Source organism: Trachinotus anak, unplaced genomic scaffold (assembly GCF_046630095.1).
Source record: "Trachinotus anak isolate AG129_WGS33_773 ecotype Australia unplaced genomic scaffold, CSIRO_AGI_Tana_v1 ptg000009l, whole genome shotgun sequence".
Lineage (NCBI taxonomy): Eukaryota > Metazoa > Chordata > Actinopteri > Carangiformes > Carangidae > Trachinotus > Trachinotus anak.
This window is the reverse complement of record NW_027273860.1, coordinates 16,551,886-16,578,395: the sequence shown is the minus strand read 5'-3', so window position 1 is coordinate 16,578,395 and position 26,510 is coordinate 16,551,886. Positions and strand designations below refer to the sequence as shown.

The 26,510-nt window shown below is 40.5% G+C and overlaps 1 protein-coding gene and 1 long non-coding RNA gene across 3 annotated transcripts in view; one reads left to right on the top strand and one right to left on the bottom strand.

Moving 5' to 3' along the window:
* The window catches only part of tgfbr1b (transforming growth factor, beta receptor 1 b), a 71,941-nt gene extending 64,677 nt beyond the window's left edge, over window positions 1-7,264 (bottom strand). The window contains exon 1 of the mRNA XM_071485586.1: window positions 7,141-7,264. Within this exon, the coding sequence (XP_071341687.1) occupies window positions 7,141-7,204 (64 nt within the window). The 5' untranslated portion in view covers window positions 7,205-7,264. The remainder of the gene's footprint in view (window positions 1-7,140) is intronic.
* On the top strand, window positions 363-20,183 carry LOC139625534 (uncharacterized). Of its 2 annotated transcripts, XR_011691913.1 has the most exons (4): window positions 363-6,697; window positions 7,172-7,390; window positions 8,697-8,727; window positions 8,880-20,183. It is a non-coding gene; the product is annotated as an uncharacterized lncRNA (long non-coding RNA). The 2 variants fall into 2 exon arrangements; XR_011691912.1 differs by having other exon boundaries at window positions 8,697-20,183.
* The last annotated feature ends 6,327 nt before the right edge of the window (window positions 20,184-26,510 follow it).

Here is a 26,510-nt window from a genome sequence, read left to right as displayed (position 1 = left end):
TTCATACTTGGTTGGTCAGCAACCAATTTTAGCCGTACCATCTATATTACTGAAGCTATTATTTGAGGCTGGCATACTGTAAGTGTATTAGAGAGATATTAAACTGTAGCCTCAAGAGATTGTTTTTAATCAGAGCATTAGGACTGGCGGTGCAGTTAGAATAGAGGCTCTGGTGGGAGATTACACACGGAGCATGTGTCTGAATTACAAATATCCACCTGATCAGCTGAGAAGTCAACTTCTGTTACAGCTTCATATGGACTTCGGAAGCAATTATTTTGAATAGAAGGAAGCATCACTACAAGTAATTACTTCGAATCCTTTAAACTCTCTGCACAACTGTCACAGTGAGTCTTTCCCTGTTTGAACTGAAATGTACACAGCCAAGAAACCAGCTTTCTCTATTAGACATAGAGCAGTGTTAGCAAGATTTCTCTCAATCCCAACACCAAATAAAAGAACAGTGTTTCTCGTTAATCAGGCGTCCAAGAAATCAGGTGACTGCAGAAAGCAGACAATAACCAGAATAGTTGTGTATGTAAACACACTGTTTCTTGATGGGCAAAGTGACCTGTTGCAACAGAGTCGCCACAAACACCTGGTACAAATCATGGGCTGAACACAAATACAGAGTAGTTTTTTCATTAAAGAGCGCTGAAATTGTTGCATAAAGGGATAACATATCTACATAACGGCAGTAAGAGTCACTATGTTTCTTTGTAAGACATAAATGACATTAGGCAGGGCAATATGATGTGCTCGGACTTGGAAGAGGTGGCTTGTGCAGTGGCTTCATATGTTTGAGATGCACTACCTTTTTTCTGACAAAGTTTAAGCTGGAAAAATGCTCCAGAAACTTCTGTTGCTGCCGCCTCGTCTGTTTAATCTGAAGCATCTTTCTCTGACACAAACAAAACAATAAATGACTTCACTTAGAAAGGCAGGGGTTGTGTTGGTTTGTGCATTCAGTAGAATAATGGTGCATTCAGTGCATATAGGAAAGTCACCTCATGCATACAAATAGTACCAGAAAACACAGTTCACTGCAACTTTTAAGAAGGAAGTTATATAGTAGTTTGTAAAATAGTATTTTAAAAGTATCTGTAACATTAGTAAGTAAAAAAGAACGAAGGCTGATTAGAAGAGAAGTTCATAGAAATGAACTGCTCAGATTTGCAAGTCACTGTAATTCTTATTCCTATCTGTCAAGAACAAGCCCAGCTCCCTCCTCTCACAAACACAGAATCAGCAGTAGAGCTTGTGATTCCCTGGCCTCCACATGAAGGAGAGCAGAGTGGGGGGCCATTCATTAACGCATTGGTGCCTTTGAATCCAATGGCCACTGGCATGGCTACAACCTCTCAAATTAGTTGTGGTTCCTTGAGCCAGGACAACGGGCGTCCAGGGTCACCCGCATGCCTGGCATTCCTCCACTGCTCATACTGACAGCAGCAGCACACAGCACCCAGAAAAACAACGCTCCACGAGCATTTCACAGAAATGCTTAACAGACACAAAACATGGCCCCCAGCAGCTGAGGGGTGGTGATTGTGCTGGTGGGGAGGGCAACAACATGGTGCAGATGAAGTTGGCGCAAAAATATCAACACTCTGCAGTCTGCAGGGAATTATTTAGAGTATCGGTATCAAGATAAAAAAAAACACCACAACGCATCTGTTGAACTCTCCAGAAAAGTGGAAGCAGAACTCCCACTGAGGACATTGTAGAAAAACAGCAAACCAGGGAAGTGTGTTTTTCAGGAAGGCAATAGTCATGGGATTTTTCATAATCTATAGGTGACTTTTAGTACAATATATGTATTAATCTCTCAAGCCAACCTGCAGATGTAAAAGACAGTGAAGCCTCCATCTTAAGTTGCCCTGTAAATAGTTTTAAACACTTCCCAATTTCGTCAACATAAGTTTACAAAGGTCTATCAGATCCTGACTGTCCTGACAAAATTGATCCTTATTTTTTAAAAACAGCTGCAGACCTGATTGTGAGACCAACTGCCTCCATTTTTAATCTCGGTCTAAACTGTGGTTTGATCCACAGCTCCTGGAAGTTAGCGCATCTTCTTCATTTCATAAAGAAATGGAGATCCCTCTGTCCTAGATAATTATCGCACTATCCAGACTGTCTGTTACAGCTAATGCATTTGAACCCCTTGTAAACAAACAGCTTGTGCATTTAGTACTATAACTGGAGCTAGAGCAGCAACAAATTATATGTAACTGTGCTGGATAATCAAAACTTATGTGTGTCACTTTGTATTGATTTATCCAAAGCATTTGGTTCAGTGGGTCATGGTCTTCTGCAAACTCCACTATGTGCTGAACTGGTTTTCAAAAACTACGACTGTTAGAGTGTGACTTTGTGCATGCATCTATTTTGGGACCAATTTTATTTTTCTATTGACATAAATGGTCTTGATATAGGATTAAATCCAGCACAGGTACACCGTTATGCAGACAACACTATTATTTATACCACGCCACCATCTTTAAAAGTGGCAGCTCATTTTTGACAGATTGCTTTTCACTTATCCCAGATGCCTTTTACTAACTTAAAATTAGTGTTTAATCATTATTACTTAAAAATGACTAAATGTATGATTTTTACACATTTCCATCCATCGCCCACCAACTGTACGGTCTGGATGCTACATAGCACTCATCTAGACAGGGTTACCTCATGCAAACAGCTTGGCATCTGGCTTGATGACATGTCGCCCTTTGGTGTCCAGACTGATAGCCTACCAAAAAAATGTTTTCATTTTTTCTTTGGACTAATCTTTCCTAAAAGACTTTTCTGTCAGTATTAAACTGATGTAAGTGTATGTGATACAATTTATATGAATGCATCTTCATCTCTTTTGAAAAAACTGGACGTAGCCTGTCTTGCTGTTTTGCCGTTTGCAAATGGTGGATGTGTGTGTACACTTCAGTGTTACTTATATGAAATGGTTCAGTGGACTTCACTGTGTCTGAGGAGAAAAACCCATATGTTCATTTTCATTGCACAAGCTTTACTGGCTAAATTACCACACTGCATATCCATTTTGCTGATATATTGCTCTGGTAACTATAGCGCTAGATCAGAGCAAATTCTCCTCAGGGTCCCACCTGCACAGAGCTGAGTAAATTTGCCTTTTCCTTTCATGCACCACAAGCTCAGAATGAGGTCCAACACACACTTAGCTTTACCCTCTCTTTACAGTTTCAAAATCAGTTTTTATAGAACGATGTTGTTGCTTTTAACATCCACTATTATTTTATTTGAGTCATATTTTTGCAATTTCAGCGTACAGCAACATCCTTGGTGCATTCAATAAATTTCAGCATTTTCAAATTTCAGGGTTTTAATGAGTGACCATGATCCCCAACGCACACTCTGAATTTGTTCTCTCATTCCTGTTCTGACCAATTTTAACACGAAGAGAAATATCAGCAGCATGAATTAGGTGTTTTATATTCCACATTGTTCTGTTTCTAGAGGAGTGGAGCCGCAAATTATTATTTTAATCATTAATTAATGTGTTATATTTTTACCAGTGTTTCCTCATATGCACCTTACAGTGGCGTTACACAGCTGCTGAAATATGATTTCAGAGGAGAGGAGAGGACAAGAGAGGAGAGAGCTCTGTCTTATTTCTTTAGAATCTAACATTATATCATTTTGCACTGCAGTTGCTTCGTAATATCCAGGTCAATTCACATACCTGTAGGAATGGCATATAAACGAGAAGCTTTGAGATGACAGCATAACGACAATGCTGATCACACATTCAGGACTAAGTTATTTTCCACTGCTACACCTCCATCCTTGGGGAGAACACTGTTCATGATTAATTAATTAGTCTAAAAATTGTCCTAGAATAACTGAAATGTTGAACACAACTTTCCAGACTCCAAAATTAAGTTTTCAAATGTCTAGTTTTGTGTGATTCACAGCCCGAAGATATTCAGTTTATGAACATATAAGACAAAGAGAAGCTGCATATCGTCACATTAGAGAAGCTAGAATCGTTTTGAAAAGCGGCTTCAATGATTAATCAATCATCACAACTAATCTCCAATTAGTCTAATTTCTCAGAGCTGGAATAAGGGCTAATCTGAATTTCTAAGACAAAGATATAACGCTTACATTCACAATATGTAACCAAGGCAGAGTGGGATACTAGTACACTTTGCAACACGCTGAATAAAAACAGAGCTGAAAAAGTAGAACGATTGCAGACCATGGTAAGACAGGGTCACTGACAGCTCTCAAACCAAATTAAAAAAAGTAAGAAACCCCTTAAAAACATTGTATTAGCCGTTTGTGACATGTCACATTAGAAATTAGAAAAAGTACTCCAAGGTTGCCTGACACCCGCCTGTCTTGTGTCATTTCCTGTTCATTTCTTGCATTCAAACTGCCGAAACACTGTAACATCTTCCTTAGTACAGATTGAATGCTTTGCAGTATTCATACATTGTATTAAAGTGGGACATACTATAGGATACATGTCTCTAAATCCCAAGATATTTCATTACGAGCTGCAACAGCTGAGATAACATCCTAAACCGATCCCCCCCACATCCTTTGCTGTGGGGACGGTCAGGACTGATTTGGAGTCTCCCTTGACAAGTTACTTGCATTTGACTCAGAGTGCTGACACAACACTCATCTTTTCTACCAGCCACTCCAGCTAAATGGGGCCCCTTTACTTACTATGCCTAAAGGGGGGGGGGGGGGGGGCAAGGGAAGAAGCACAAGACTCAGAGCGGACAAATGAAAGTGTAGGGGGTGGGGGGCTGAGGGGCTGAGGGAAGCAGAGGGAGAAGCAAGTGACAGAGCGTGAGGACACAGCCTATTAGGCGGGAGGATGACTGAGGCTGCTAGGATGAGGAGAGTAATAGTGACACCACCTAATTTAGCCCACTGCCAGGGCTCGGGATGTATGCGGATGCTTTTGTGAGTGTGCTACACTACACTGAGTGTGAGCTGCAGGGGTGTGGTGCTCAACACTCAGCAGCAGCAGCGTAACATGCAAAAGGTGTCAATGAAGGTGCTCTCTGGTAAAATAATATCTATACCTTCACGAATGTTTATATAAAATCTTAAACAGCCTGGATATTCAGGTCATTCACATTACGGATGAAATGTGCATGGGGTCTTTTTTTCTCATTTCTAATCTGTGGGTCAGATTATCTGCATCTGGACTATTAAATTCCTTTCTGATGTAAATGATGCAGTGCCGACTGGGAACCCATGCCATGACAATCCTATTGCTGGACAAAGAAAGCGGAATTCCCTCCCTTCTTGTGTGTCCCTGAGCCAACATATCAATTTGATAACCAGCCTGCATCGGAGGCAGCAACGGGGTATATGAGGACACAACCCTGCTTATGGCACGGGGAGATTGTGATGGGGTTTTTAATGTATGCTGTTTCAAAGCATGCTCCTCCACTCGTGATGAGGCGCTCTCTCTCTCTCTCTCTCTCTCTCTCTCTACACAAAGGAATGTAACACAAAGGAAACGCGTGAATCTGCGAGTCAATTGGGAGTGCAAAAAAAAAAAAAAAAACACACCATCAGCTATTTGTACATGTGAGAAAAGCCTTCTCCTTCTGCAATCACATGCTGGATACCGAAACAAAGGAAATGACCACAGTTCCTCTGCAAAAATTAAAACAAAAATCTCAACAAGCATGAATGGTGGCCGCGGTAGTGGCTCCTGTATCGGTACCATCCTCTAATGAGGAGCTATACGTGCCGAAGCCGATTTGGAAATCATGACTCGATTCTTCCCTGAGTGTTTAGGAGACTTTGGCATAAAAGAAAAATGACAAATAGGTTTCCCTTAAACATTTCAACCGCAGACTTCTTCGGCTGAAATTACACGTAGTGACCTGCAACTATCAAACTACTTCATGGACGGAGGCTTTATGGAAATGGTGTGTAGTTTAGGAATATGTATGCAGGATGCATCGGAAGACTTAAATTGGCATATTTTGAATGGAGTTTGGCTTGTATGCTGTTAAACTGAGAGGATGGAGAAGTACTGAAGAAATCATTTCTCGTGTTTTGACAGTAAGCTGTGTAAACGTGGTGTCCACACGGGGCAAAGAGATCTTTAAGAGAGGTCTTTAATTAATAACACAGTGTCATCACCCATTACAAGAAAAGCCGTAATTTCCCAGACACTCAAGACACAGCTTAATACGAAAACGAAAAAATGCCTGAAGTCTGTGTTGTAGTGAAACGCTGCTGTGGGCAGCGGCTAAAAGCTAGCAGGCTAACGAAGGCGGTGCGGAGTGGATGTGAATCTGTCAGACAGCTATTACACACAAAGTTCAACTACCAGACAGCACTCAACCAACAGTTCAGACGAGAGAGCAGACGAGACCGAAACAAAAATTAGCTACCGGACTCGACAGAGATGATAGCTTTGAATTTGGTTGTCTACTTTAACGCTTCTCGGAAAGAGTCCAGATTTCTACCCAAAACACCGATGAGCAAGGACGTGGTTGTCAGGGCATCTTCGTTGGGACCATGGCAACAGAGATAAACGTTAGGAGCTCCGTCAGTCACCGGCAGGTAACGGTGACCTGGGACAAGACGGGGACGTCCAGCCCTGAGGCAGCACAAACTTATCCTGTTCAAGTATGTGCTCCAAAGAAACAGCGATGAGACATGCCCGCACCACCAGGTAAATGAACAACCAGTGCTTGACAAAAAGCAAACATCCACTGAGAGATGCTGCCAACTTTGCGTTTGCGAAACTGAGGACTATTCCACCGGACGGACTCCGGAGCTCTTTGTTGGCAAAGCGGAATCCAAGAGCTGTGACCAAAAAAGCCCGACCGAAGAGAGGCCGGCTTTGATCCTGGGCGGCAGCCGTGGGCCCTTTTCAGCCCAATGTGACTTTTAGCTCCCTGCTCCTTTTTTCCCAGACAATAAACATTCCTCAGACAGGCAGTAGCAAGCTGGCCGCGGACCCTGCGCCATCTTAGTTAGACACACTCTGCTTCTTCAGGCTTCTTGAACAAAGAGCTTTTCTAACGGAACTGGCCGGACGCGAAAGAGTAACTTCCGAGAAACACGCACCTAACACAGAAGACAACTGCATATTGCCCATCTAAAGGCACTTACCGGTATTTTCTTGTATCCTTGTCCCGAACAGGAGGACGAGCAGAAAGCATGGTATTGCATCCATCGTGGCTACGGACCAGACTGGCAGCCGACTGCTAACTTCTCCCTGCGCGGAGGAAGGTAGGCGCTGATTGGCTAACAGAACCGCAAGTCCCGCCTCTCCGGAGTTTGGTGTGGGGGGCTAGAGCGATGCTGATTGGCGAGGAGAACCTGCCACACCCCGCCCCACTGGAGCAACACTACCACTGCTGTAAACAAACACTGTTGCCATTCACTATAATGACAAAGTATAAATCTATAGGTTATATTCGTATTATTTCTACAGTAAGATACGCTTTGATGAATAAAAAGTTCTAGTATAATCTTTTAAAAAAACATCTTACAGACCAAACTAATAATTCCTCCTATTTCTACCTATTATTACATATTAATTTCATACTTTTAACTATTTCTTACTTACTTTACTTCTGATTTACTGTGTTTCAGTCCTAAAATGTAGGAAAACTCCAGTATAATCAAAGACTAAACCAATGAGATATTTATGATTTCTTTATCTCTCACATAGCTTGTCCTTAAATAGAAACATGTACATCTTCATGAAGGGGAAGACAGAGAGGAATGTGACGCTCATGAGGTTTTGTCAGACAGAAAGTTCGCATCACCGTGGCCCTGACTGAGAGAACACATCACAATCACAGCAGCTTACACACAAACACACCCCTCGCACATTGTCCTATATCCCCTCCTTTGTCTCATCTCTTGAGTAGACACACGCACTTTACCTGGCTTCCAATCCCTTTCGTCCTGATACTCTCTCTCTATCTCTCTATCTCTCTCTCACACACACACACACACACACACACACTCTCTCACTCTCTCTCTCTCTCTTCCTCTCTCTGCTTAGTCCCTGGAGAGTGTGACAGAGATTGATGATGGCCTATTATTTGATGTCCAACTGAGCCCTGCACAGCCCTGCACACACACCCACACACACACACACACACACACACACACTCATTTGGTCACACACACAGGCTGGTACACCCTCATGCATATTTATTGTAGTTTTCCCTGCAAGATGGAGAATAAGAATTATACTATATGCTTATACTATACAGATAAGGCAAGCAACATGTAGATAAATGAGTCACGACGCAAAAAGACAAAATATTTAAGATCTCATTTAAAGTTCTAAATGCCATATTCCTGTAGAACAGATGTTGTTAAATGGAGACCCCCACCTCTTATCACACACACACACTCACTAACAAAGGCACCACCTGCTCTTGGCAGTAATCAAATGCAGCTCAGGTTTTAGTGCATGTACCTGTCTCTTTTGCATTTACAATTTTGACATTTAGACACATTCACCCAGAGTGACTTACAATGTGTAGAGCAGTGGAAAAAGCTCAGATTTTTAATCACAAAATTACATGCAACTAATAGTAAGTAGTTTAAAGGTCAGTGATGATGAACACAGAATGATGTTGCAAAAAAATTCGTGCAAAGAAGGACAGGGGTAGAAAATGTTCTTTTTTTTTTTTTTTTTTTTCCAGAACAAAATCAATGATTGGAAATTCAGTGGAGGTAAATATGCTTTAATTAAATACATTCTCACCCCCTGTGGTTCTGTCTGGAGTGACAAGGTCAGAAGTCTCTCTTCATGTGGGAAGGACAGGAGAGAGAACAGAGGACTAAAGCTCCATTTAATATGTCCTCATTCACTTCCCTTTGGCAAGTGTCACTCAGGAGAATCTCTGCTGCCTTCTTAAGTGCTGTTCCATTACTCTGATAGCCCAACTCAGCTTTGTGAGGCCCAAGCGTCAGCTGGTCAGGTGAGTAAATCCAGTGTAGCCGTCAGCAGTCAACCATGCCCAGAATGCATTCACACACAACGATCATGCAGAGAGAGATGTATTAAAACACATCTGAATATATTTTATCTCACAATATGTATATTCATTATTAATCACCAAGGTTGTTTATAGACACATGTAAACATAGTCCTTGCTCTGCAATTGGCTTCTTGTTAAACATATGGTGCTGTGTGTCACTGAGATTCAAGAGATGTTAAATGAGTAATGACCCAGGTCTTCACGTAAATAGAACATGGTACACACGGACATGAGGTATGATTTCAGGAGCAAGGGGCAGCCACCGCAGCTGAATACTGACACCAGTGTGGGGGTGTTTACAGCTGCACTTCCTCTTCATGCTGCCTGTGATTGTACTGAAAAGTGTGATTGTGCTGAGCTGAGGCAGGAAAAACTCCACACATCACTGCACAAATAGAAATGACGAGATAATTACAGTATGTACTGAGTTCTGTTTATTGTTGTTAACATATATCAGTGTGCTATGCTATATGCTATATGCTATGTACATATTAATAGATGTTACACATGCTAACAGCAATGCATACTTAGTATAATAACAATGTAAAGATACTACAGGTGTTATTAAAAGTGATGTAGCCAAGAGGCTCTCTAATTACATCTGCAATTATCTGAATGTTTTCATGATTTTTTTAATTCACTCAACCGTTTAATTGTTTATGTAAATTATGTTTCCATCCATGAAAAAAGTGTAAATGCTGTTTCCATTTTGTGATTATTTCAATTACACAGAGTTTTTGTCCCACTAGTGACAAGCCAGCATGAGAAGCACTGGACAGATTACCACGAAATGTGTGGTAGATATTCATGATCACCAGAGGATGATTCCAAATGACTTTGGTGACCCCTGACCTTTTTTTTTTTTAATCTAGCACCACTATCACCACCTCTGTCCCTCAGAGGGTGAACCCTGTCCATTTTGGGAATCCTGAAGAGAAAATGTCCCGTACACAACATGTCTCAAAATAAAATGTGTAGATTTTAATGATCTTTGCTGAGCACATTCATGCTACTCAGAGGATAAATCCTGTTCGAATATTAATGACCTTCATGACTTTCCTCTGGCACGTTACATTTTTAGCCCACGCACTAATAACACTCTGCAATATGTGCGGCTCCACTGGGGAAACAAAAATAATTATTCTGCAACTTTCTGGAGCACAACTGATACTTTCTGGAGAGATATTCTTAGTGCGCACCAGATAATAAACAGCTTATCAAAGGGCAATCAGCGATTTGGAGTATTTTTAATTGTAGGATAGGTATCACTTTTATGCAACAGATAACTTCCATTAAAAAATGTAACAAGGAGGACACTGACAGTAGCATGGTGCCAGATGGATGCTTTAGTCTCACATGTGGGCTGAATTTCACGTAAGAATATCTACACTTTTAAGGATGGCAACGTCCGTCAGTAGATCCGTCCACCATTCGATCCAGACTCAAAAATCTCAACAACTATTCGTTGGTACAGACGTTCACGCTGCTGCCAGTAAGTCAAATTTTTCTCTCATTTAGAGAAGTCAGAACATCTACTTAATCATTTGGTAAAAAAAAATGGATACAGACATTCAGAGTCTCCAAAGCATGAGTCCTAATGAATTTGGTGATTCCGTCTTTTCCACCATGAGCTTGACATTTGAGGTTTTTGAGTGAAGTGTCTTAACAACTGTTGGATGGATCGTGAACGATCATTGATTGATGTCGTCCCTCAGGATGAATCGTAATTACTTTGATGATCCTTTGACTTTTCATCTAGCACCATTATGAGGTCAAATTTTTTAATTTAAGTTCATACACTATTAAAAAGCTGACTCCTTAAGAGGTCTACTCGATGAGAGGACGCTGCTCAGTCAGTCAAGTACCTCTTCTTTCCCCTGTGTATTTTAAGCTCCTTAGAACTGTTCCTGTACATGACTGGGCCTGGAGCTGGCACCATCCATGTTTCTCATGTAGCACATATTTCATTCAGTACACTCTCAGGCTGGAGACATCGGCATATCCAATGAAAAATGAATGTGGACAATACTGACAGGACTGAGGGATGTAGGGAGCTGGAGAAATTCTGAAAGAAAGGTGGATGTGATATTAATCCATACGTGCATGAACTCCATTGTCCCTTTAACCAGTGTTCGAGCTCTGGCAAACAAACCACTGTTGCATGCACTGTTTATTGCATTTTAATAATCTAAAGTATAGCTTTTAATTTTTTATTATTTAATAAATGTTTATATTATATAGAAAAATTATTATTTTTGTTATTCAGTTCATATTTGCTGCATGAGAACATGAAATCAAAATATAACCAAGGTTTGTGTTGAATAATTTATATTAATTGGAGTCAAAATAAACTCTGTTTGATTTTGATGGGGCTGGATTCTGCACACGGAGCAGGGTTTCACTTTGAATTATCAAATGCTATTTTATCAAAGAAATGCTGGAACAGGAAAAATAAATGTCACCTTTGTAGAATACAGATCTTTGAAGGTTGTGTTATAAATGCCTTTAAGATGTTCAAGCCCCAGTGCATGTGATAAATTGTAATGAAAATGCATTTATGTGATGAATCATGATGTAACGGCCAGATGAACAGATAGTGAATAGTGCCAAACAGTAAAAAAAAAAAAAGATCTGAGAAACCTCATAAATATTTATTCTCTCATATGGACCCAGAATTATCATGGTCTGTGAACTGCAGCGTGTTTTCTATGGACATTACTAAGAACATCAAAAGTGTTGTTCCCATTTGTCTTTACGGCTGGAAGAGTGATACATGGTACACCAAAATACCACACACACACACACACACGCAGAGTGGTTGTTATGTTTAACTAAAGGGAACGCTCTGTGCCCTGTCTAGGGATCACTCTTAGACTCCACCCTGATATCTGGTGGTGTGGATGGAGCTCTGCCAGTCATACCTCTGCTTTTATTTTAGACTCAGACCTATCCCTACAAAAGACTGTGACACCACCTCTTTCTAAACACTGTAAGAAACAAGTGACACTTTCTTCAACTTCCTAAATTTTGTCTTCACTCTGAACAGTTTCCACCAGAGTCAGAAACGTGGATTATAGTGTCATTTTGCTGTATTAAATACTTACTGGTATTAAAAGTGATAGTTTGGGTTGCACAGTGGGGTTGTGTCAGGTAGCCATGAATAGTCAGTGTATTACCTGCAGTAGATTAGGGTCAGCGTGCTGCCAGTTTAGAGCACTGGCACAGAGGCAGAGTGATGTGCTGCTGTGGACGGGGCCAGCAGAAAAAAACGTGTTCGCCCACCGAAACAATCCCATTTCCATTTAAATGTTCGCTTCATGTATAATATTTTCAGCACTTTACCTTCCCGTCAAAACAAAGGGAAGTTTAGCTCTTTCTGATTCACTCAGCTGACCTGGGGCTGCGGCGTAATACAGTGCTTGCTGTAGGTGTGATTGTGCATAGGAGTACGGTAGTTCAGAGGCTGAGAAAAATGTAATACCTAGGAAAGTTCTGTTTGGATGGGAAGATAAAGCAGTTGAAAATATTCTAAATGAAGCTTATGTTTGGTTACTCTCTTGTTTCCCTTTGTCTTGTTTTGTTTAAATGTCAGCTGAAACCAGAGAGTATTTGTTTTGGTGCCTGATTCACAAAGAGGAATTCACTGTGAGTCATGACCTGTATTATAAAGTATTCCATGATCACATGATATATATAATATTGAATATTGCAATATTTTCTGTATATATTTGATATTTTTCAGAATTTCAAAAAAAAAAAACTTTCATTCCTAAAACATAAATTACAATAATAAAATTATGTATTATTTTAAAAAAATAGTGAACCATAAAATGCAATAATATAATTAAATAATAAAGTATGCAAAAATATCATATATTGCAATATTTGGGCTGTAGCTACTGCACATTGAAATCCATTTGTATATCACATTGTCTGCCTACAATACATAATAAGTGATGTGATAATACTGTATGCATGTACCATTCGGATATCACAATCCACGTACTGTATGCACTATAGAAATCAACCCTGTTAGCATTGATTTAGACAGATAGACCTGTCTATACTGCAGTGTTGACACAAGAATCTGACATTTACAACTGATGTTTCAGGTACCTGAAGTGCCATGCCATTAAACTTCATTAAAATGTGTCATATTATAAATCAGCGTTTGGAAATGTATCTGTCAGACTGAGAAAGTTACACCATCAACAGTACAAGCTACACCAACAGCTTAATGGCTCCAAAGATGCTGATTACATCAACAGAACATAGTCATAAAAACATATCTTGTAGTTAATCAGATTTTTTTTTTTTTTAAATGAAGGACCAGGAAATTTAAGTACCACTTATAGTCAAATTACTTTCCAATATTTGCATTATTTATTTGCATTACAGGCCTAATATCACAGAATTTCCTCTTTACACAATGTCTGACTTAAAAAAGATATGATAGTGATGACCTGGGGCACAGCTCCATACCACTGTGGTAAAAGAGGAAAAACATAATTGCTATTGAAATCACATTTATGGTCCTCAGAGGATGATTCCAGTGATTATGATGACCTCTTTACCTTTTCTCTGTTGAACCACCAGGTTTTAGTTACCACCACTTTGGCCCAATTGTTTGAACCAGAGAATGAATCTCACAGCTTTTGCCCCGTTGTTGCCCTCAGAATTATTTTATAGGCTGCTTGCGGGAATGTGTTTGTAGTCTTGATTCTGCTCAGATACAGTACCTCCTGCAGTATTTAATCCAAACTAAGTGTTGTGTGATACTCTATCAGGCAGCAAAAAAGGTCCCGTACGAAAGTAGCCTTCAGGCGAAGCATTTAACACCTTTTTATGGCACAGCATTACTTGTGAAAAGGCCCGCACCCATCAGATCATGTTCCTTGTATGCTGCCTTTGCAGTTTCTTGCTTTGAAGAGCAACTGATATATGGAATCAGTTTCCATACTTCTTCTCATGACTATATAAACCCTGCTGGGAGGTAGGAGCTTTGAAAACCTTTGAAGCCTGCAGGCTGAGGAAAACTCTGCGCTTATTCTGAAGATGAGCATCGAGAGTCTGTGGACAGCAGGAGGGACAGAGGAAGGAGGCAAACAAAAAGCACCAGGATACTCTCCACATGTCATTTTCCTCTAAACTTAAATGAAGCATATTATTCCTGACACCTATTTCAGCAAATGATACTGCAGTGGGGGGTAATCAGCACTGCCTACAGTGGATATATCCACTTACATTATGCATGGCCCTCAGACACTGTAATATAAAAGGCATTTAACAGTGAGTGGGGCTGGGGGAAATATGCAAAAGAGAGCTGCTTTGATTTCCAGCTCACACCTGTTTAGTAAATTACATGGAAGGGCATGAAAATTTATGTTCACACTGTGGCTTATTATAGTTTTATGTTTTGTGAAATGGCATATTGGAGTCTACAAAAACATTTGTAAGCTTTATCTTTTACATTTTTGAAGCGATGGCACTTTGTCGCAGCTTTAGCTTTGTCACTATTGCTACTTCTTCTCAGAATGAGCAGATTACTTATCTAATCAACTCTAACAGGGGTGACCACTGCTCCCCGGTTGGTCCTGTGGTCGGCAGTGGTGGTGAAGTGCTGCACATTGGTATAATTTTCAGGTGCTTGTACTTTGCTTGAGTGTATCATTTCATGCTCCACTCCATTTCAAAGAGAAGTTTTGTCCCTTTTCTTCACCTCATTAATCTGGAAGCTGTGGTCACTGGTTACTTTATCAATTAAAAATGTACATTTACATTAAAAAAAACAAACCAAAAAATATTTGATAGTTTATAAAAGACAACACATTATTAAAGATTAAACCAGTGGCTCCCAACCTTTTTTGTGGCCCCTTACAATAAATCAGTGGCTTGCCCTTTTGTCACATTTCAGATGTTTATCAGCTGCAGTTTCCTTCCTTTCTCTCCCATAATCATCTCATGACTTCTCAGATTTATCTTGTGACCCTTTGGACTCCCTGGTTGGGAGCCACTAGACTAAACTGTATATAAACCAGTACTGAAGTGTACTTTGTTTCAGTTTCAGTGGGTATACCGTGGATTGACTAGTACAGGTTGAGTTCCTATGTTCTGCCTAGCATTGTGATTAAATTTAAAATATTAGCATGATCAATTTGCTGATTATTGCTTTGTGACCTGCAATGGTTACTGTATAATATAGGCTCACATAGACTGTAATATAGGCTACAGTTGACATGATACAGTTAATTAAAGAATGAGCTATACCTATATGTCTGCCTCAGGGGAAGTCAGTGGCATAGGAACGAAGGAATCGAGCAGTTCCACTCACACTAAGCAGTCTGCTCTTTAGCTGCTCGGACATGGGTGGCACCTGCAGCTGCTGTTTAAGATCAGACCTCCCTCTACAGGCGTCTGAAAAAGCTGTTTGTGTCGCCAGGGACAGAGCTGAGTCACGGTTATTCTGTCTCACCTTCAGCCTTTTTCTTTAGTCTGATAGCCACAATGAGAGAGAGACAGGAAAGTCAGGGAGAGAGAGGGGATGATAGACCTCGAACCCCCGCCAGTGAGGTTAGAACAGAGCTTTAATGATATGTGCTCTACCTGGTGATCCACCTCGACATTGTACTGTAATCCATATGTGTAGAAGGCTACCACTGACGTTGATGTGTATTTTCTCACAGCACACAGAGCTTGTCAGTCTACTGCTATTTGATAAACTTCCCCAGTCAACTTGTAGAGTGGAAGCTCTGTCACAGAACTATGTTGTTATGTGTCCTTGAGCAATTTGAAGTGGTTATAAAGGTAAACAGCGCGTACCTGCACATCGCGTAGACTACACCACCGATATAAACTGTATATGAAGTGCTTAAAACTAGCAGGCCGGGAAAATCATATATTATGCAGAGATAGCAAAATAAATCCAGCCCATGGACCACATGCTTGTTTTCTCCTGGCCCAGTATATGGCCGGTTTCATGGCCTGAATCTGGTCCATGAACAGCATGACTGTCAGATGATACTTCCACATCTGGCACACACACAGTAAATCATCCAGCTGTCTGTCAGTACTGGAGGATATCAGCCAGATTCTGCCCAGATGTGGAAATATATGGGCCAGACTCGGGCCAAGGTGTGTGCTGTCTGGGTAATAAATCAGTCACAGGGCACGTTCAACTACAAAACCACCACTTTGACTTTGATACTTTTAGTACATTTTTCTGCTCTGCAGTTCTGTGCAATAATTCTCTTTTAAACTGTAATGTGTCTTATATTGTTATAAATTGTCATTGTCATTGTCAGTCATTCCTCTGACCTGGTCAGGAATAACTTTTTTTATTGTTTGTTGGACAATGTGTAAAAAAAAAATTAATCTCAATTCATTTGGTTTATTAATTAAGTGATATTATGATGTGCAGGAATCTTCTTTTTAAGTCATTTATTATTGCCTCTGCTCTCCAGCTCCTCCTGTGGTCAATCATCCTTCTGATCGGGGCACAAACAAGCATCTTTTCTTTGTTATCAAGGACACCCCGGAGGAACTCTGAGTTTGGGTCTTGCAGTCACAGAACATGGTGTCACTTCCTGTGGTGGTTAATCATAATCCTGCAGGCTGAGGAAGGCCAGCTGCCTCAGCTGGATGCAGAGGACCAGGAGAAACGCCCGCAGTGATGTGTAGAACAGTCCCTTTTCACCCACGGATGTCGTGGTGTGGTTGTCTAATGGGTCTGCACATCACTCCACTGCTGCTCGGGGGTTAGAGTGTGGCAGCAGCTGATGGTGGACACTCATGCAGAGCAGTTTTGATCCTATTATTGATTATATCATTAGATTATTATTACTCGTGAATCCACATGTGAACAGCATTTGTAGCTGGCTGCAATTCATAGAGGATTAATCTCCTAATTACTTTCTCAAATCGACTGATTGTATTTCAAAACTTCAGAAAACGCAAAGAAATACCCGTGACCATGATTATCCAGAGCCCAAAGTGAAACCTTCACAACATCATCACCTGTGTGGTCGATGTCAAACCATGAGGAGATGTGGCAGGAGCTGCAGCCCACATAGCAGACGATGTTCACCACCAGTTGCAGTGGCCCCTTTTTTCATTCTGGCTTCCACAGCTGAACCAAAACCCCCTCCGGCCAACTCTGACCACAAATCAGTTCATCAAATACCAACACACACGAAGCAGCAAACCACAGGTTGACACGGTGACTGTGTGGTCAGAAGACAGCAAAGAGACACTTGAAGGACACTTCATGTGCACCGGCTAGGAATGTTTTTCATAACACAAATGTAAATGAGGCCACTGAATCAGTAAGCGGTTATGTAACTGTTGTGAGGATAACATGGTCATTAAAAAGGACATTATTGTGTATCCCGACGACAAACCACACATAAAAGAGGTGAAGGATTGTATCAACAGGAAAAAAGCAGCTTTCAGAAATTGTGACTGGGTGGAGCTGTAAACAGCCCAAAGTTTCTGATAGAGGACAGAGAGTGACCAAAGGACACAACAGAGCAAAATTTCACCATAGATCCAAACAACTGTGGTTTTCTGTGAAAGGCATCGCCCCGGCATCAGCCTTCAGAAACCCTGTGAATTGAATGAACTTTACTTCAGCTTTGAGACTCAGGGTTTCAGTCAGGATTGTGGGCCGACACAACGTGCAGTCGCTCTCCTGTCAGGTTGAGTCTGCAGCCCCATCTCTGCTTTTCTGCTGAGGAGTTTTGCAGAGGAGCTGACTCCTGCCTGGTGCCCACTCTTTTCCAACGGTCACTGGACTCACGCGCTGTCCCTGCCCTCCGGAAGACAAAGTTCCTAAGAAACCTTTCTGTAACTGACAGCAGTGATTGTAGACTGACAGCTTTAACTGCAACTGTCATGAAATTCTTGGGTAATGCGTCGTTTCTTTACTCAAAGCAGATATGAAACCATTGTTATATTTTCCAGTGTGTTTACAGACAGAGGAAGGGCACTGATAATGCTGTATCTGACTCTAACGCGTTTGGAAGACTACGTAGTTTATGCACACCTGCTGTTTGTTGATTTTAGTTCAGCCTTCAGCACCCTTCAGCCTTATCTACTGATTCAGAAAATGAAACAGATGAGTGGCAGCTCATTCATCATTAAATGTTACCTCTCCTTTCTGACAGATTGTGTCCAGTATGCAACGTTCAATAACAGCCTCTCTGACCCCACATCAATCAGTACAGGTGCCCGTCGGGGTTGTGTGAACTCTCCAGTGCTTTTCACATTTTACAAGGTGTTGCATCCCCGGTTGAATAATGGTCTTAGTCTCGAACTGATGGTTCAAAGTTTTTTTAATTTGAAAACTTCTTTGTACTGTAGTTTACTTTATGCACTGTGAACACACCGTAAGAGTCACATTACCATCTTCTCAAATCATATGCTTATGATTGCACACAATTTGACCTTTGCTCCAGAGACTGATTTACTATTTACTAGTTCAGGTTTAGTTGAAATGAATTAGTTGAAGTTATTTCCTTTCATGAATTTTAAACACTTTTTCGCTAGATGACAATCTCTGATGCAGTGCCCAAAATAATCTCATTTAGTCAAACAAAATGTTTAAATGTTCATGTTTTCTGTTTCCTGCCAACCAACGAAACATGCACATGCCTCAGGATAAACAATAGCAATTAAGCTAGCTTACACAGCCTCATTTCTAACTCTGCTAAAGTATACAAACAGCACTGCAATGTCATACAAAGCATAAAATAAAACACGCACCAACCTTGTGCCTCTATTAACCAGGGGCTGAACAAAGAAAAGACGTCAATAAGTCTCTTTTGGAAGCACTGTGTTACCCTGTTGACATTCTTTCTTTATTTTGTTTTTTTCGCTACCGTCATTGCACTTCAAAATAAAAGCATGGCCTTCGCAAAAAAAGGCAGCCGAATAAACAAAAAACATAGGCTTCAGTACAACATAAGAGAAACACATTATGAAATTATGTTTGACCACACTAAAGGTCACAACAGTCGGTGACCACAGGCTGGTGATTATGCACAATATTCCAATTAATCAGGTGAAGTCCGATAAGTATCCTGGTGTCCATTGATAACATTTTATCTGGTCGTGTAGACAGCCTATGCTCCAGGCTAGAGCAAAGGTTTTTGCGAAGGCTCTTAGAGAGCCTAATCAAACCCTCTGGCAGACAATATTGAGTACCCAAGTGGTGACGTATTTGTGCTTCCTTCTATTCATTTCTTCTTGAATAGTAAGGACAAAGCATGAGCCATAATAATAATAACTTTATTTATATAGCCCTTTAAAAACAAGTGCTTTACAACGAAGGACAAATAAAAAGAAAGCAGGAAGACGAAACAAAATGGCTCAACAATTAAAATAGCACATAAAACAAAAAAGTAATGGTAGAATAATGGGTAAAACATAATGGCTAAAAGTAACAGATGAAATAAAATACATTAAAAGTAAGATCTGCGTCATGATTTAAAAGTGGACAGTGAGTTTTCTAGTCTAAGCTCCAGAGCCCTAACAGCAAAGGTCTTGTCCCCTGTGGTCTTCAGCCTGTACAACCTGGTGAGTAATGAGTTAGGAGCTCAGACAGGTCGCTCAGTGCCATGCAGGGCCTTAAGAGTAAAGAGTAATATTTTAAGGCCATTTCAAAAATGGACAGGCAGCTGTTGGAGGGAAATGGTGACATGATTGCACTGTCATGGTTTGGTTAAAGGGCCATAGTCCCCAATGTGGCACATCTGTAAAGTCTGACCCATGAGGACAGAGTCTCATGTCATAATACAGAAATATCTTCATGTACTCAAGGGTTGGAGCCGGCGTTACGGCTGGTGTGATCCCACTGCAAGTTCTACCCTTCTTTTGTGTGTCTGTTGTTAGGTTGTCCGGTTTAGAAGTGTGACCTCTTCTTTTCAGGTAGTCTACTGTATTTGTTTATTTGTTTGTGGTAGTCAGGGCTTGTTGGTTTGCTATTTTGACGTGGGCTCTGCCTGGAGTCTCTATGTCTGTCAATTAAAGATTACAAAGCTAAACAAACCGACTCCTCATATTCTTCATCTAGTTTTAATGTTTCTCTCCTACAGCAGCTTGAAACAGAAACTCTGACACTGACACGCTGCTGCGTAAGTGATCCGAAATCTGATAATGATATAAATACCCAGCTTCCTTATGCTTCATGTCATATGTCAAATATGAACACTTGGACGAGATTCACAGCAGGGAGAACAGGGAACATGCAAATTTACTTATTGACTGTTGTTTCTTAGTACATTTTTTTCTCATTTAACAGACATAGTTAAGAGTGACAGTGCATCAGTTATTGTATCATTTTCACATTTTTAAAAATCCTTTTCATGTGCAAGAGAGTTGTGATAACATGCCGCCACCTAAAATATTTAATATTTGCCTTTGATGTAAAAAGCCAAAGAGCCTCAAGAGCACCATGACTCAAATTAGTGTATCTCCACATGCCACCGCGGTGTTCAGAGAAACGGTAAAGTTCAGTATGTTGTCAGTTATTTTTTCACCACATGCTGCTTTATTGTTTCATTACAGAACCTGCTTTGCTGTCACACTGTGTCTGAATGAGTTTTAAGTGGCAAAGGAAGAGCACATAAAAGGAGAAGTGAAGTTTGTTATGTTTTAAAAATGGAAATTCACATCATTTGGTAAATTAAAGATATAATAACAAAACTGTTGCAGAATATGTGGATAGTTGTGAACCTCTTTCTCAACAGATACCGGATACTCGGACTTCTGGGGAATCCGTTAAAGTGCTTTGAGACTTGTAAAAAAAGGTAAAAATAAAAAGTGCAAATATGTGGCCAGCCTTTGAATGAGTGGGATTCATACTGCACACCTTGTACTTTAAAGTGAATCTTTTAACAGTAACAAACCTCAATAAGCGCTTATGTCTTTTTTTATTGAGGACGACGTGTCTGCGCAGATGATGTAACCATGCAGATTACATGAAATGGAGACTTTAGTTTGTGTGTAGGTGTGAATGTCTATTTGTGTTGACGTTGACCTCTCCGGGATGCGCCCTGTGTGTGTGCTGGCCATGCAGGGGGCTGGGTCGGCTGAGACGAGCTGAGATAAGGTAGGAAAAGAAACACTGACGCTGGCTTGAGATTATTTTCGTTTCTCTTCAGTGACAACAACACCTCTGCCAGAGTTTAAGGTAACAGCTTCTCTCTCATCTACAGGAGATTTGTGACATTTTTCTCTTCCAGCAGTTTTTCCATTTATTTCACACATCAGCAACACTGACAGAGCAGCTGGTGGCCAGTCCTGTGATTTCAGTGCATGGAAAAAACAAAACAGCGGGAGCTTTATCAGCTATTAAAGTCAGCTCTGTTTTCTTGAAGTGGAAAACTCTTTGACTGTTTGGCCCATTTAGTGCTGGGACAGTGTGTTCCTTTTGAATCTGAACGCAATCAAACAAAAGTCGATAGGATCACTGTTGGTAATGAGAGTATCCAGTAGCAAGGTTTTGTTTTGCTTCCCACAGAGACAAGCCTTGTGGGAGGCTGATAAGAGGAAGGCCCTCCACCCTAATCCCTGCAGCCAGCTACTACTCAGATCATGTATTACTCACTTGACCTTTGGGATTTCAGCCTTATTTTCTCTCATTTGAGCTTCTGTTGGCAGCTTATTAAAGGATGTCGGATGCAAAACAATGCACATTGCAGCTCTGTGCCACATAGAAACAGGAGTCAGCAATTTTCCTGCCAAAACCCAACAGTGGCTGATTGCACCCGCAGATTCCTCCTCCTGAAATCAACTGTTGCAGTGATTTATAGTTGCAAGATCCCAGATATAGGCTGTTATATACCAGGGGCATGCACAGATATTATGAGGGGCAGGGGCACCCAGCCCCACCTCCATTGTACTGTCCTCATGCTCTGTCCTGATGTTGGCACAGTATATAAAATCATACACCCAAACACACAAATGAAAAACTGATTTGATGATACAGGCAAAATACACACAAAATAATTTCAGCAGCTAAATTAAAAATGTACCTCTTTTCCGTAAATATTTAAGGACTTTAGGATATGAAGACAAACATACTTCAACAGAGATAAAGTAAGAGCGTGCTGCTGCTTTTAAAATGAGGTGCTTCCCTCTGCTGCCTCCCTCCCTCTTCCTCCCTCTGTTGTCACTGTAATTTTCAAGGCTCAATATATCATATCATTTTCAAAACCTCCACCAAAACTTGCTTCTTGGTAAATATCAAATAACAAAGCAGCCGACAAAGATCATAAAGCTCCACGAGAAGCTGTCACGGTTTTCAGAAAAGGGACCCAAGAGCACGACTTAGGAAGCAGATGAAAAAGTAAAGAGTCTTTACTTCAAAAAAACAAACAAACTAAAAATCCAAGCAGGCAAACTAAGTACAAAGGTTCCAGCTGAGGCCAAATCCAAAAAAAAGCAAAAAAGACATGGGCAAGGTCAAAAACATGATCAGACTCAAAACAGGCAAAGAACAGAGTGCTGGAAAACTAATGCACATGGCACAAAGACAATCTGGCAGAGAGCAAGTGGAAATGGACCAGTATGTACAATGTAGTTGCACAAACAACTGGACTGAATGAATGAAAGGATGAATGAGCAGAATGAAGCAAATCACCCTCAATTATTTTTTTAAAATCTAAGGCTTTCCCAGATAAACATTATTACAACCCTGTTTCCAAAAAACGTTGGGACACTGTGTAAAATGTAAATAAAAACAGAATGTGATGATGTGCAAATCATGTAAACCCATATTTACTTACTAATATTTGCTCAATTTGAATTTGATGACAGCAACATGTTTCAGAAAAGTTGGAACAGGGGCAACAAAAGACTGGAGCAACTAATTGAGTTAATTGGCAACAGGTCAGTTGTTGATGGTGCAACAATTGAAGAATAATGTTCCACAGCGTAAAATTGCAAAGAATTTGTTAATTTCAGCATCTACGGTTCATGATATCATTAAAAGATTCAGAGAAGCCGGAGAAATCTCTGTGTGCAAGGGACAAGGCTGAAAACCAGTATTGGATGGTCGTGATCTTCAGGTCCTCAGGCAGCACTGCATTAAAAACAGACAGGACTGTACAGTGGAAATCCCTGCAGGGGCTCAGGAACACGTCTGAAAACCACTGTCTGTGAACACAGTTTGTTGCTTCATCAACAAATGCAGGTTGAAACTGCCATGCCAAAAATAAACCATATCTAAACATGATCCAGAAACGTCGGCGACTTCTCTGGACCTGAGCTCATTTAAGATGGTCTGAGGTGAAATGGAAAACTGTCCTGTGGTCTGACCAATCAAAGTTTCAAATTGTTTTTGGAAATCATGGACGCTGTGTCCTCCAGGCTACAGGGGAAAGGGACCATCCCGCTTGTTGTCAGTGCACAGTTCAAAAGCCAGCATCCAGGATGGTATGGGGGTGCATTAGTGCCCGTGGCTTGGGTAACTTGCACATCTGGGAAGGCTCCATTAATGCTGAACGGTATATACAAGTTTTTGAGCAACATGCTGACATCCAAACGTCTTTTTCAGAGAAGGCCTCGCATATTTCAGCAAGACAAGGCCAAACCACCTTCTGCACAAAATTTCTCATTTTCAATATTTGATATTTTGTCTTTGTTCTGTTTTCAGTTAAATATGGGTTTACGTGATTTGCACATCATCACATTCTGTGATGATACCATGTGTACAATTAGGTACTGTTCATCAAAAAACTGCTAAATGCAGATGCAACACACAATTAGCAAATATTGCAACTGAGAGAACGTAGATATATGTATGAGTTATGAAGCAATTCAACAAACTTCTTACCAAATCCAAATCTGATCTCACAGTACACAGTTTGAAATGCAGTGTATGCAGAGGTTAGTCTGGTCAGAAATGAGTCATGAATATTGTGCTGTGTGTATTTTAGCTGGAAGTCAGTGCACCTCTGAATGCATCCAAAGATTATTATGAGCCAAAGGGCCTGAATAATGTTGAGAATACAGTGAAGCTTGTGTCCATGCAGAAACATTTTGCCTCCATCCATCCATTTCCTCAGAGCTGTTCCTCTGAAAGGAAGGAAACCACACCACATCTTTATGCACGTAATAGGAAAGATGCAGATAAGGTTATAAGGACCAGGCTGGAGAAAAACTGAAAGGACGTGCTAGAGCCTTGAGTTAGAGTTCCCATCCCTTACTGGACAATAATTTACTTGAGGCTTCCTTTCAATATCCTCTGATGAGGAGCATATTCAAACAGTTAACAAGAACGATCAGTGTTTATTCCCTGTTTCCATTATGTAGACGCTACAGTGACCCAGCAAGTACCTTGTAAGAACAACATGACATTGCAAGACAAACCAACAAGGACTGAATAATTCAGCATCACTGAAAATCATTAAATGTGCAATTTCAATGTTGTGAATGGGTTGTAGGTCAGACAGAGACGAGTACATAGTTCGTTTATGTCAAATTATTCAAAGCAAGGCTGGGTTTTGAAAAATATTTTAGATGAGAATCGTTTACTCATGAAATACAACAAATACAAAAACAAATACAACAAGAGGAATTTCCTGAATTGGAAAATGCCTAAAGATTTTAGTGTTTGCCACAAACTGCCATTGTCTTATGTTGATAATCTACCTGTGAATAATCTGTGACTCAACCTGCATCATATTCAATCACATACCTTAAACTTTTATATATAATTCTGAATGATATTTATTGTTGTTGATATTTCTAAGTTTCTGCGAATGTATGTACTGTAAGAACACCCTGTTATCATGAAACCTCTATTGATGCTAAGCGAGGGCGCATCATCAGTGACGTATCCTGAGGTCATGAGGTGTTCTGGGTCCTTCGAGCTTCAGACGCCCTCACTCAGGCGACCCAGCCAAGGCTGATCTTGTGCCCTTGCTGCACTCTCCCACTCAGCAGCTCTCTTCATCCAGAGCCACCTGGAGGCTTTCTCAGCAGCCTCTGTGTTGTTGTAGATGGCTCTCCTCCTCCTCCTCCTCCTCCTCCTCTTCCTCTTGCCTGTACATAGTGTCAGCCCTACAGAGGTACTTTACTGCAAAACCTCTGCCCCCTACCTCCGCAGGCGGACACCTTGCCTCCCAGTCTTGTCTGTGGCAGTGTGCTGACTAGGTCCTCATATTTCTCCCTCTTGGTGACAGTTTCCAGTCTTTTGCATTATTGAGAAGCCCTGATGTTACCTTTGGTGTTGCTCTTGGCTTCTCTCCAGCCCTGATGAAGCTGATGGTCCGCTCTGGGGGCTTTAACCTCCGGCAGCTGGTGACAGCACTGCAGATGGTCTCTGTGATGGTCTTGAGCATCTGACCATGCTGCCCCAGAGCTTTGGACCACAACTCAAGTGTGATGTGCTCTTTGAAATGGAACTTTAATTAGCACAAAGTATATTTTCATTTTTATTCTGATTACATGTAACATCTTCAACAACTGAATCGGATTCCATTCAAAAACGTAGTGCTGTCTTATATTTTGTGTATTGCTCATATGTATTTAAAACAACATAGATACACTTAGTGTACAGGCCTATGGTTACTGTGCTAAACTGAGACACCGTTAAGTTGTAATCAAGTGTTTTTAAATACATGTTGCTTCTATAGTTCAACCTGCTCAAATCACATTTTAAAGAAATGGATGCAAAAATATATATTTTTTTACTCCAAGTTTTGTATCTAAGAGGGACTTGAAAATATATTACACTAAAAACTGGTTCTTGTTTAACTCATTGAGGTTTATTGTTTTCCTTGTATTAATTCTTATCTATTGTAAGGAATACTGTGGTGAACTATTCAAGTGCAACTTTTACATTAAAATTTCCTAATTTACATAAAAATGTTCTTTCTCTGTAACTATGCAGGACATAACACTAGTTGGTCCCCTTTTTACTCCTTTGTCATTGTAACTATTACAGTGTATTAAAACGTTGTACAGCCTTTAAAAAAAGTGGCTTCTTGTTTGTTCCTTTCTCAGGGTAGTTAAGAAGTAAGTATTAAGTATAAAGGCTGTAATATGCAGCCTTACTTATTCAGGGATATTTTCATAGGACTATATACTGTCCATCACCCACAACTACATTAAGTCCATATTAAATTTAAAACAGATGTTGATAACAGACGTCTGTCTGAACTGAAGTCAGAAGCTTCTGGAAAAACTTGAATAAGTCTGGCTACAACATAGCCAAGACACCGTGTTTAACAGCAGAGAAAATTTACTATTAGTGAACCTGAATATTGTCAAGAGCATGTTAACTGTACATAGTTTATACAGTTTTAATATAGTAATGAAGAGCACTGAATGAATACATTTACGTGCAGTTAAGTGCAGTTTAACATACTTTTTTGTGATTACATGTATGGTATCACTTACTTCTGAAGCACAGCACTGCTTTAGTTTCTATACTTTTTATACTTTCATTACTTTAGTTTTTGGCGCAGTTAG